This window comes from Micromys minutus, assembly GCF_963924665.1.
Source record: "Micromys minutus genome assembly, chromosome: X".
Classification (NCBI taxonomy): Eukaryota; Metazoa; Chordata; class Mammalia; order Rodentia; family Muridae; genus Micromys; species Micromys minutus.
The window spans coordinates 13140877-13153779 of NC_137970.1; the positions used below are offsets into that span (position 1 = coordinate 13140877).

Sequence of the window (12903 nt, forward strand, 5' to 3'; positions counted from 1 at the left end):
GGATGTAAATCACCTAGTGCTTTGCTCTGTTACAGATTGTTACTGTTAGTGTGTTGTCAAAGCTGTGTGTTGACGTTTGCATGTGCCACAGAACTTAGGGTTATGTTGACAATGATGTTGTTACCATCCTCTCTAGGTCTCTGCATGGCTGGATCTCTTCAGAAGTAGATGTGCTCCCAACACCTCGCAATCTGTGGCTTAGCCGCTTCCAATCACAACCGCTAGAGGGTGCGAGGTCACCTACCTCGACCACGGCATCTGCGCTTGCGCCATATGACACCGCTTCCGCCTCCCTCCTTCCAACCACCTTTCGCCCCGCCCCACCCCGCAAGGCTCCGCCTCCGTTGCCCCTAGCGTCTGTTTGTTGACTTCCGGGAGCGCAGTAGTGGTCGATGCCAAGAGGGTCGCGATGGGGGCCCGGGGGGCTAGAGCAGTACCTTAGGCCCAATCGAGTCGCCCCTGCTGTCTTTCCGAAGCAGGTACAGATTCCATTCGCAGTCCTCGGAATGGCAGAACCTGAGTCAATAGTGCCTGGTGAGTCGCGCCCGCGGTCGTGGCGGCTGGCCTAGAGGGAGGGTCCGCGGGCGGGCAGGAGGCCAGGCCCCGCCTCCGGGCCGGCCCCGTCGGGGTACAGGCCTCAACCTAAGCCTGAGTCAGCAGCCTTAGCTTTGCGTTTGAGAATAAATAGCCTTTGTAGGGACTGGAGAAAAGAACAGAGACCGAGGGGACGAGGGACCCTATGTGTGTTATTAGTAAGCTTTTCAAGACTTCTTGTAGGCGGCGGCGGCGGCGGCGGCGGCGGCGGCGGCGGCGGCGGCAGCCATTATTCTCTCTCTAGGCATCCCAGGGTCTCTAAACACTTGAGCAATGTGGGATATCCCTAGGACCCACTTAGGTACAGAATTCAGTAACTAGTGAAACAAGGGGGAAAGGTTAAAAGAATGGAAGAAACAAGGGAGGAGGAGGCCCTTTGGTCAATTTTCTAAGACTGTCGTTAAGTTTGTTAAAATTGACTCAGTATGGCTTCCGTACCGGGTTGCCCAGGTAGACATTTCCTGAAGCAGCATATATTATAACCGTTTGGAACATAGAGTTGTTATGTTAAAATGGTGGACACAATCCACTGAATTGATTTTCACATATACTTTAATGGGCTATCACTAACACTTGGAAAAATAACCACTATATTAGAGCAGAATTAGACATTTAAATATGAATTGCACTTTCTGCTGTGGTCTTGGCTCAAACAGGATTTGATTCAACACCACCTTACCTTACCACCCATACCTTAATGAGGGTACAGGAAGATAAGTTACAATAGATGCCACATTAGATGCCACTGGACAGAAAGGAGCCACCATTAGGGGAGTGCCTGAAGAGACATTCTGGGGAGCCAGAATAACAATAAATAATTTCTTGTAGGGAAGCCTTGAATCATTTCTAGGTCTTGGCCTCCCAAGAATCAGTTACTAAGTTGAACTGGCTTGCCTCCTTGTAGTTCTCAAGAGTGGTTTAATCCATTGCACATTGATATATATATATATATATATATATATATATATATATATATATATATATATATATATATATCAATGATATTCTGTACGCTTTTTCTGGAAATTTCCCTCAAACTGGGTCATTTTGAAGGTGGTGTGTGTGCGCACGTTTTAAAATAGTTACTTGTAAATGTTAATGAATATTTAGTTTTTGAAATGGTCCAAGTCTGTGAATATTCCTCAGATCAGACAATGGCAATTTAAGAATATTAAATATTAAATATCAGCATCCATTTCCAGGCTCCATGGCCTGATCTGTAACTTGAATTCTCATTTCTTCTCAATGGGAACAGGAATAGCAGAAGTGTTTCCATTTTAAAACCTGGGTAATAAGTGTGCTGTCTTTCACACCAAAAGTATTGAAAGCTGGATTTGATTTCCTACCCAGCATTCTAGTGATGTGGAAATGGTAGGACAGTGATAAATAGTGTAGAAGGGAAGTTTTCTGTTTGAAACTTATCACAAACTTCAGTGGAACTGATGTTTATTAGAGGAGCACCGTGTGCAATGGGTATAAGTGGCAAGGAAAAGCTATACTATTGGTAATAATACTCAGCAATAAATAGTTTGGTAGTGATATAGTTAGATTGCTGTGTAGTGTATAATTAATTGCCATATAGCTTTTTTCTATTCATTGCCGGATTCTGAGAAGCCAGTAATTTCCAATATTTGTGATAGGATTTTCAGAGGTAGCCATAGCTAATGTGTTGGAGATTGTAGATTCTGTACTAGATTCTTTATGCATTAAAGAGAGATTAGAACAACCCTGTGCTTACACTGTTGTAAATAGCTTGTGTACAGTAAACCCATACGTACCTGTGTTAGATTCAAGCATATAAGAAGGTGTATTGGTATTTAAACACCATTTGGTAATAACCATAGTGATTAAAGGAGGGATTTAAGGTTTGATAAAGTAATCCCTTGAGTATCGTATTAATTATTAGATTAGGAATTTGAATACACAATAATCCCTTTCATTTTAAAACAGTTTCTCTTCCCCCATCTCACTGTGCGTGCCAAGTTTCTGTAGCCTGTTTATTCTTATTATGTGAGGGCTCATGCTCTGATTGTGTTCTGTCGTTGACTTTTAAAGCCCTCTGTGGCTTCCCATACACAGTGCAAGTGAAATAGTATGTAAACAATGTGCTTATGGCGGCCCTGCATCTAGCTTTAATGGATAGTCCCGAGTTGTCAGTAAGAGTTCAGCATTTGTCGTAGCATTTCCTTCCTTGCACGCAAACACTGGCAATTCTTTGGAAGGAGTAAAGAAAATCCAAAGTCACTTAGACCCTTCCCATGAATTTCCTGTGCTGGTTAAGGAAAAAAGGCAATAAGGCAATAGTGTTTTGGTTCTGAGTTTAGGAAAAAGGTCCCCAATCAGGGACCAGACTATGGGGTTTTAACCAGAGTGAGTAGAAGGTACGTACTATATCAGCTGATTCAGGAATTGACCGTCACTCCCGTGGCAGCGGAATTAGTAATGATCGCTTTCCTTCATATCACGGAATGACTAGCACATATTCACATTAACAGATGCCATAGATGAAGCTAAAATGAAGTCTGAGGATGAGGGGCAAATTAAGGGGAAAGAAGGAAGGCTTAAACAGTGTTTAGGCAGAGTCAAAGCTGTCAGGGGTGAAAAAAGTTTCTTTGTGTGTAATTGGAAATTCGTTTTAAGAACAGATGTCATGGTTCAAGGTGTGAAATAAAAACTGTCTTACATTTGCAGATACAGGAGCTGTGTTTACATTTGGAAAAACTAAATTTGCTGAAAATATTCCGAGCAAATTTTGGTTTAAAAATGACATACCCATATGCCTTTCATGTGGAGATGAACATACTGCTATTGTTACAGGTTAGTATTATAATCTTAAATGAAGACCATAATTCTTAGAGAAACCAAAATATTATTGGTGTCACATTTAATAAAATTCTCCTCTGCCTAATGTTAGGAACTTGTACACTTAATAGAGTCAACTCATACGGAGGAGGACAAACAAGGTAACCTGCTTCAACACAGAAAGATACATTTTCAAAGTCTGATTTTTCTCTATTGCCTATATTGGTTTTATGTCTAAAAAATATTATTGATTTGAAACCCCGGGACACCAAAGAGGGTGATGATCTTCTAGCATTTTACTTGACTATATTTTTATTTTTAAAATGACTTAAATGTTACTCTTATTGTATATGTAGAAAGAGGCTTTATCGTGTGTTAAGCATGTTGAAAGTACACAGAACATGGTTTTGTACATGTCAGAGAATTCATTAGGAATTGATTCAAGAGAGTCTTTTCAACTTGAAACTACTTTTGTATGCTTAAACGGTTTTTCTACGTGCATACCTTTCTTGGATTCTATTTCATTATAATCAAAAATTGTTAACATAAAATCTTAAAAACTCTATACTGAATTGAATGTGCCCATACAGAGCCAAGCTAACCTACTCCTATTTCTTGTTCGTTGATATTTTTAAGTGTATATATATTTTATTTCCATGTGATTCATTCATTTCTTGTTATCTATGTACAGATTGCTTTAATTTGTTATTTCTTTTTCCCTCCCACTAGGAAATAATAAACTGTATATGTTTGGCAGTAACAACTGGGGTCAGTTAGGATTAGGATCAAAATCAGCTATCAGCAAGCCAACATGTATCAAAGGTTTGGGCCTTTTCTTCTTTATATTGTGTTATTTATATTCTTTTAAAAAATATCTTCCAGATTACAAGAAGTAACTTTAGTACTGATTTTTTGACTCTTTAATATTATAAGTGAAACATCTTAATGTTTTTATTTTGTAAGATTCAGCACCTATATTTAGTAAGCTGTGGAGAGTTCTGTGGGTGTGGTCAGAACAGTGTTCTTTATCTTCAGGGCCTAAATTTAAATTTCACCTTAAAATGTTGTTGTGAACTTATCAGAACCATGCTATTTATTTGCATTATTATTGGACTTGTAGTGTTATGGTTACAAAGCATTCATTAGTAGTCTGAACACAGATTACTAAACACTTGATATTCCCTGTGACCATGGCCTTAAACAACCCCCTAATGGAACGTTACTGCAGACTGTGAGATCTATGAACATAGAGACGCTTAGACAGCCATGAAGATGCTTTGCCAATTAATTAGGAAATATTTGTAAATGTTTAAAAACATGTAGATGAACAACTTTAACCCAAGTGCATGCCTGATTATTAGTCTTCGGGCCTTTGTAGAGCATGACAGTTGGTGAGAAGCAACACAGTAGAATATATCGGACCTTAATGTATTAATTACTTATAGTTTGTTATTAGCTTCCTTGGCCTTACCTTTGACTTAATTAATCACTGGTTGCCATACTACGCTGCTTTTTATGATGTGCTATAAACTGAATAAACCTGGATTAGTAGTTAAGACGGTGATTTAGAGTCACATATATAGGGTTTTAAATTTTGGTTGTGGGGTTACAGATAGAGTTAAGTTTCTGATGCTTAGCATGTGCTCAAAGCTCTGGATTCCATCCCTTGAAGTACAATAAATAGAGGAATCTCAGTTTTATTAGTTACTTGTCATTTGACCCGGATTATTTATCATTTTCATATCCATAAACTATTATAATTGTCATATTCTCGTGTCTAGCTCTGAAGCCTGAAAAGGTGAAACTTGCTGCCTGTGGAAGGAACCATACCTTAGTTTCAACAGGTACAGTATTCATCTGGTACAACTTTTATCCAGCCTCGAGAACTGAGCTTTCACTGTAGTAGTATTTGTGGCTTTGTAAAATTGATGTGCATGATACTTGGTGGTAGGTAAATAGAGTTAACGATGTAGGTGTTCAGTACACATATTTGTCTTTGTGAAGATACAAAAAAGTGCTGAGTAGCTAAAGATCAGGAGTAGCATTAATGTGTTGCTTCCTCCTGTCTTTTGTTCTTCCTTTTTTGTGACAGACGTTATATGGAAGCCATAGGAAAATCTACTGATAGCAGTTGTCTCAGTTTTACTCAAAATCTAATTTAGGCAAGATGGTGCATCTAGAAGTTGATAAAGTGATTCATAAATTTCTGTAGGAAAGTCAAAGGAGAGACACCTTAGTCAAAATTTCCAAAAAGAACAAAATCTGGGGTAAACAGTATTCTGATTTCAGTCCCTGTCATAAAGCTGCAATAATTATGGAAATGCAGTATTGATGGAGATTAGATAAAGTTAAATGAAACACTATAGTGTTGAGAAGCAGGCCAACACAGAATATCTGTAACTAATTTCTGCTTTTTGGTTCTCTCCTACTAAGCTGTAGCCCTAACACTTGATTTCTAACACGTTTGAGGACAGTTCAGTGGATGGAAGTATAATATTCTTATTTCCAGCCCCTCCTGCTCCCTGTCCTCCCCTGCTTACTTCCGCTTCCTAGCTGCTCTCTTTGCTGTAGCTTCTCCATACCTTGCTTACCATTGCTTATGGTTTTCACTGCAACTAGAGGGGATGACTGCTGTTCAGTAGCGTGTCTCAGAAGCAGGGTGACTACAGTGTTAATATGTCCTTCATACGTACAGATACCGGTGCTGTATATGCAGCTGGTGGAAATAACGAAGGCCAATTGGGCCTTGGTGACACTGATGACAGAGACACCTTTCATCAAATTGGCTTCTTTACGCCTAGTGATACCATTAAACAGCTCTCTGCTGGTGCTAATACATCAGCTGCTCTAACGGGTGAGTAAGACTTGTTTGTGTTTCTGGATGGACACATCTTTTCTTTCAAACAGGATACTCCAACTCAGTAAATGCATGCCAATATCAGCATTCTATGTACATCCAAAGGAATGTAAAAATGAAATGTCAGAGCTATATGTACATTTTGAGAGGGAGATATACACACGTGTAAAAGGAGATTGATAAATAAGTTCTCAGCTCTGCTAGCTATCCATTATTCTTTTAGATATTACTAAAGGTTATCATCATTGTGTATATTTGAAAGGCATACTTCTGGTATTACCTGAACTTTGTACCAGAAGTATCGATTGAAATCAGTTGTGATGTATGTTGTTAAAGTGTGGGTTGTAATGGTCATTTACATTCATCTGTTCTCCTTTTCTAAAGTAGCTATGAGAACTTGTCTTGCAAATTCAGAGTCATGATCTATATGACCTCATGAAGCTGCTGGCAGGAGATTCTCTGCAGATCCAGTGTTGCTTTTGGCCACTGGGAAAAGCCGAGTTGCGTTTGATTCATCACCTGTATTTACTATTCTGTCTTACTCCTTCAGGTTCTGTTTCCTGTTTTAATTTTGGCTTAATTTTAAATCATCTTGAAAGTCCACTTTCCAACTCACTAAAAGAAGTTGCTGGTATTTTTGCAGTGGTAATCTCTTTAAGTTCAGGGTCAGAGCGTGCTGAGCATGACCTCATGGCTAACCTGTGCCACCTAGTAAGATGCTGTTTCACAAACAACAGAAGTGGACAAGTGTTGATAATCCCTGAACTATGTACCCTCCATTTACCTTCACCATTGCCAACACTGTAACCTCGTCAAAAAGGACATAAGTCGATATGTTAAGAGGTTTTATTTCAGGTCTACCGTCACTTCAAGGCGGTTAGTGAGAGCCATTGTGTGTCCACTGTGTCTCAAGAGCAAAGGTTTTTATTTGGGAACTTGTTCTTTTCATCCGGAGTCATGCAGGTGCTTTCCGTTGTCTCTCAGTTCAGTGGCAGCCAGACTACAGAGAAGGGGGTAAATGTTTGTCTGGAGACATTAAAAGGACACAAAAGAAATGATATCCTGTATTTACTCTTGAGAAAAATATGGTAACTAAACTGATTTAGCATCGTTCTCTGCTTTTTATCCATGTAGAGCTTATGACAGTAGAAATTGAACTCCCAGGTCACGAGCTTGTATAAATGCTTTGGTACTTTTATGACATACCATTTCCAGTACTGAGTTAGAGTTTCAAAGGAAGAATGAAATAATAATGCATTCTGTATTACTTTGTTTTCTTTTGTTTTGAGAAAGTCTTTGTAAACCTAGTTGCCTTAGTACGTATTACAAAGCTCCAACTGGCTTTAAATCCATGGCAATCCTCCTGTCACAGGACCTTGAGCTCTGGTATCAGAGACAGGAGCTGATACTCTTTTCAGAGTGACTGAGAATTTTGAGTGTTTTTAACCCAAGGAAAGACTAATGCTATACAAATGACCCTGATCTGATTATTACACACAGTATTACAAACACACACATATACACATGCACACACCATGCATACATACATATGTATGTATACATGTATATGTGCATTCTGAAGTATCATATTATATTCCACAAATTTCTATAGTTATTGTGTATTAGTAAAGAATAAAATAAGAGAAAACAACTTAATCCAGAAGGCAAATAATGGTCTGAAGAATTGCCATAGCCGGAGAGCCTGGCTAGTTCTTTAAAGCTTTTCTCCCCTTGTGCTTTCTTCATAGAGGATGGAAAACTTTTTATGTGGGGTGACAATTCTGAAGGTCAGATTGGTTTAAAAAATAAAAGTAATGTATGTATTCCTCATGAAGTTACTGTCGGGAAGCCGATTTCATGGATCTCATGTGGCTATTACCACTCAGCTTTTGTGACAAGTAAGATGAACATTTTTGATTCATTATATTGTCTCTCATTTCTCAATTATTACTGCTAGTAAAATTATTTACAATTCACATGTTGTTCAACTACTGAAATAATGTTAGTTTTAATTAAAACCATGTCTATGTTTTTGTATTGACAGTCTATAATTTCAAATATTCTCTGACATGCCAACTTGTAAGAAAGTGAATACTAGGTCTGTTATAAAAATTAAAATTGCTATTTTAGAAACCTTTTGAAATGTTGGCTCTCAAACTCCATAACCTTGTACTGCATTAAAAACAAGAATCATGAGCCATTTTCCCCTGGATCTACTTCTATATTTTGACCTGCTCTTTTTCTTCTGTCCTGCTGACTTCTTTCATTGTTTCAAATAAGTAAGCCATAGGCTATTCTTGTGAGAACCAGGATGAAGGTTTGATGGAGAAGTATGTGGCCTTTGTGGTCCTTTGGTAATGCATTTCTCAGTATCTGCAACTTCTCATTCCTGGGCCATTCATAGTCTCTGCTTAGAAGGCTTGAGTGGTTAGGGTCTGCTTCTATGTTGACATCTACATTTATAGTATACTAGTTAACAATGGAAGGATGACTGTGAATTTCCTTCTGATAGTTTTTTAATAATCAGATACCCTGATGTTAATTCAGAGATTCATAACTGGATAAGGTGCTGCGACTAACTGATTTCCAAGTGTTCAGCTCTAAATCACTCCCTCAAAAGCATAGGAATGGAGAAGGTAAGAGCTGGGAGACAGGGAGGAGTGTTTGAAATGCTGTCTTCTGAACATGATGTAGCTGCTGCACACATGTCACAGTGCTCTGGTTACCCACATATAAGACCTGTGCAAGATGGGGTGCCCATCATGGATTGGGGGAACTAATGAGGCACCAACCTTCTCAGTTAGTTAATGGTTATAGCCAGAGGGGGAGTCAGTTATTTTCAGTAAAGTAGTTCTAGTAAATAAGCCATTGCCGGTGCTCATGCAAGAATCCCCAATTAGTGGATCACCAAACAAGCAAAAGAAATGAACACGGATGGAAATAGGAGAAAGGCCATGGTAGGAGTGGGATAAGAGAGGGTTATACAGGCATGCAATTGTCAAAAGAATAAAAAGAATAAAGTTTCAAGTGTTTTGTAGAAAATTAAATTGATAGACACATAATACTTATCATTTAGAAGTTTATAGCTCTAAGATGTAAAATGTTGATCCATCTAGAAGGCATTCACTCTCCCAACAACTTTGTGAGAGACTTGTTCCTTCTGTGGTTTCATATACCAGCCAGAGCCAATGTGATGCTGCACCCTTTATACTTTACAGACCTGCGTGGTTTCTCTCAGCATGTAGTTTCTGACACACACACACACACACACACACACACACACACACGGAAGTGGAAGATCCTGCAGCAATTCTTAAGGAATAGGCACTGCCTAGATCCCTCTGGTCACTGTTTTGTTTCTTTGTATGAAACAGCACCTCCATGATATGGGTTCTTTTCTTCTGATCTCATAACAACAGTGATTACTAGTGGACTCGGAGAGTAAGGTACAGGATTGCAGAAGTGAATAAGAGAAAAAGAAAGTCTCTGCTTTCAGGAAGCTCATACTCATGTGATAACTAATGCAGAGGAAAGAAAGTAGTCTTAGTGTGGACAAGGTGGAAATAGTTGGGGGTACTATAGATAAATGTTATCTTCATAGTGAGTACTTAGGCATTTCATACCTAGCCAAGCTTTCTAGAGCAGGAATCGTTGAAAAACAAAGGCAAACAGTCTTGGCCTGGTTGCAGAGGTCTAGAACTCTTACTACTCAGGAAGCTAAAGGATCAGGATTCAAAGTTCAAGGCCTGCTACGAGTAAGTTCAAGGGAAGCCTGGACAACCTAGTAAAACCCACTCTCAAAAACTGAGTTGTATAAAGAGGTACTAGGGCTTGAACTTGTGCTCCAGCTCTTGAAGAACATGTTTGAGGCCCGAGAGTTAGTCCCCAGTACCCCATCACCACACTCATACACACATGCATACCATAAAGGTATAAGGGATATGTAAGGTAGTCTTTGCTATGTTTTCTGAAAAAGCTAAAATGATATTCTAATTCTTTATTGTAATAAATTCTTTATGAAGGGTACTAGATTAAAATAACCAAGGAGTAAAGAGGAAAACAATCCAGTCTTTTTTTTTTTTTTAATCTTGCAGTGACAGACATCTTAGGAAAGATTGGATTCTCCTGATTACTGGCTGAGGCTTCCTGGAGCACGCACACATGTGACAGAGAACCAGTATTCTGTTATATTAGCCCCGCTAATTATTGTGCTTCTCCTCCAACAGCGGATGGGGAGCTGTACACATTTGGAGAACCTGAGAATGGAAAGTTGGGCCTTCCCAATCAGCTGCTGATCAATCACAGATCACCCCAGCGTGTGCTGGGGATCCCCGAGAGGGTGATTCAAGTAGCCTGCGGTGGAGGGCACACTGTGGTTCTCACAGGTATCTGGGGAACGTGCTGCACTAGGCCCTATATTAAGTAGTAACTAAGGACAGTTTAATGACCCTTTCAACCGTGACAAGGTACAAATACTTAGGGCTGGAGAGATGGCTCAGTGATTTAGAGCACTTGCTCTTCTCTTGTGAGGTCCTGAGGTGGGATTCCAGCACCAGAGTTGGGCAGCTCACGAATGGCTGTGTAATTCCAGCTCTAAAGGACACAACACCCTCTTTTGGTCTCAGTGGGTACCTCTATACTCAACACATAAATAATAAAATAAGTCTAAAAAAAGGAGGAGTATTTAACATGAGCTATAACTTCTAAAGAGATTTAAGTATATAATGTAGAATTGTGATATATATACATATGATTCTCTATCTTTAAAACCTTTCTTACATATAACTGAGATACATACTTGCTGTTCAGTACATCCTCAAGCCCTTCCCTTGGCTCCTGGGAACTACCATTCTTAGTCTCTATTAGTTTGACTCCTGTAGATTCCTTATGGAAGCAGGCTTGACTGTCTTTTGGTTATGATTCCTGCCTGTCATTTATATAGTTAATATATATTTCTGGCTCAGGGAAGAGCTTTTAAAGTAGGAAAAATTTAATTCTGCTGAATCATATTTATCTAAAATTAATATTATTTTCCTAAAGTACTTCTATTTCAAGTATATGTTTTCATGCTATTTTCTGATGTTAGTAATGTTTTATATATTTATAATAAGTAAACTTAATCCTTTGTGATTTTTATATTGTTATATTGATTAAAAAGTGGTAAAGTTTTACATTATAGGTAAGAAAGAAATTTGAAATCTTCAAAACAATATCAGTTTGGCTTGTGAATTTCTTACTTAGTGTGATATACCAGTTTTTTTTTCTTTTTTCTTTTTTGGTTTCTCATTAATACAATATGTTGAATTATACTCAGCATTTTGTAATATGAAAACCAAATAGTTGTCTCCAAATTTATTGAATATCAGATTTAATTTACATAAATAGTATTATAGTAATATATTTAGATAATACAGTTTTACTATGGATTTTTAAATTAAAAACTAATAAGAGCTAGAGAGATGGCTAAGTGGTAAAGAGCTCTTGCTGCTCTTACAGAGGACCTGGGTACCATTCTGAGCATCCACATTGGACATCTCATAGCTGCCTGCAGCTCCAGTTCCAGGGGACCCAGTGCACTCTTCTGGCTCCAGTAGACACCCACATGCATGTGGTACAAAAGCACACATAGTCATTGCTTAATCTGCAGCAACCTAGAATTAGAAATGCTCTAGAAAAATTCCAATAGTCATTTTCTATCTATCTGACTGTGGTAGGCAAGATCGAATGGGGAGGTACAGGAGAAACTATTGTGATAAAGGCAAAGTGTAGATAAAATTAGTAAACTTAAAACAGGCAATATCACAAATAACCTACTAATTAAGAGATATGCTGTATTAAAATGAGAATCTCTTGCCATTGCTTCATTATGCCTTTATATCCTTGTTAGGAGTATTGTTTCTTTAATGTGTTTTATATCTATTTATCCTTCTAACATTATTAGTGAGAATTATTATTACATGTTCATCAGTAGCCCTCTTTCTCAGAGGACCTAATTAGATACTTTTCATAATAAAAATGTTCACAACAGAATATTTTAAAATTTGCCTGGGTAGATTTTTTGTAGAATTTATTAGCTAGGGTTTTAACATCAGATGATCTGAGGAACTTGCCCACTGGCTACAGCAACAAGAACATTTGCTTCTGGCTTTTGTGGGGGAATTCCTGCTCTCCTTTCTATGAGAATCTGCATAAGAAAGTAACATGATCATCATGGTTCTCAGGACATTGCCCAGTGAGATTGTTTCATCAGTAACTTTTGTCATCAGTAATATGTTTTCTACTTCCCATCTCTAGATGATAAATGAGCTCAAATTTACTGAAATATTGAAGGACATTTGGTGTCACCTCATTAACATCATTAGAGCAGCTATGTAGAGGAAGTCTTTCCCTTCCTGTATTGTAAAGAAAATTTGCTTATGAATACATCCAGTATATCTCCTATGAATATTAATTCTTTCTCAAATGATTTTCTGATATTGAGTGTGTGCCTGTGTGTGCACATGCACATGTGCATGTATGTCTGTGTGTGTCTGTTTGCATACGCATGTTGTGTTCAGCAGGTAGAACCTGTGGCTTTGAGCATGCTAGGCAAGTGCTTGACCTCCAGCTCACAAATTTTGTTTCATAGAATTTTATTGAACCACTTTTAA

General features: G+C 38.3%; 1 protein-coding gene across 5 annotated transcripts in view; it reads left to right on the forward strand.

The window, feature by feature from the left end:
* Positions 1-392: 392 nt before the first annotated feature.
* Positions 393-12903, forward strand: part of RPGR (retinitis pigmentosa GTPase regulator) — a gene marked incomplete at its 5' end in the record, with an annotated part of 48388 nt that continues 35877 nt past the window's right edge. For 4 of the 5 annotated variants that reach the window (XM_080910475.1, XM_080910478.1, XM_080910479.1 and 1 more), the window contains 7 exons: positions 393-534; positions 3286-3411; positions 4126-4218; positions 5178-5240; positions 6092-6250; positions 8002-8151; positions 10480-10638. In XM_080910475.1, the coding sequence (XP_080766601.1) occupies positions 393-534; positions 3286-3411; positions 4126-4218; positions 5178-5240; positions 6092-6250; positions 8002-8151; positions 10480-10638 (892 nt within the window). Of the gene's footprint in view, positions 535-685; positions 896-3285; positions 3412-4125; positions 4219-5177; positions 5241-6091; positions 6251-8001; positions 8152-10479; positions 10639-12903 lie in introns of those variants that run through there. The other variant, XM_080910476.1, reaches the window with a different exon arrangement.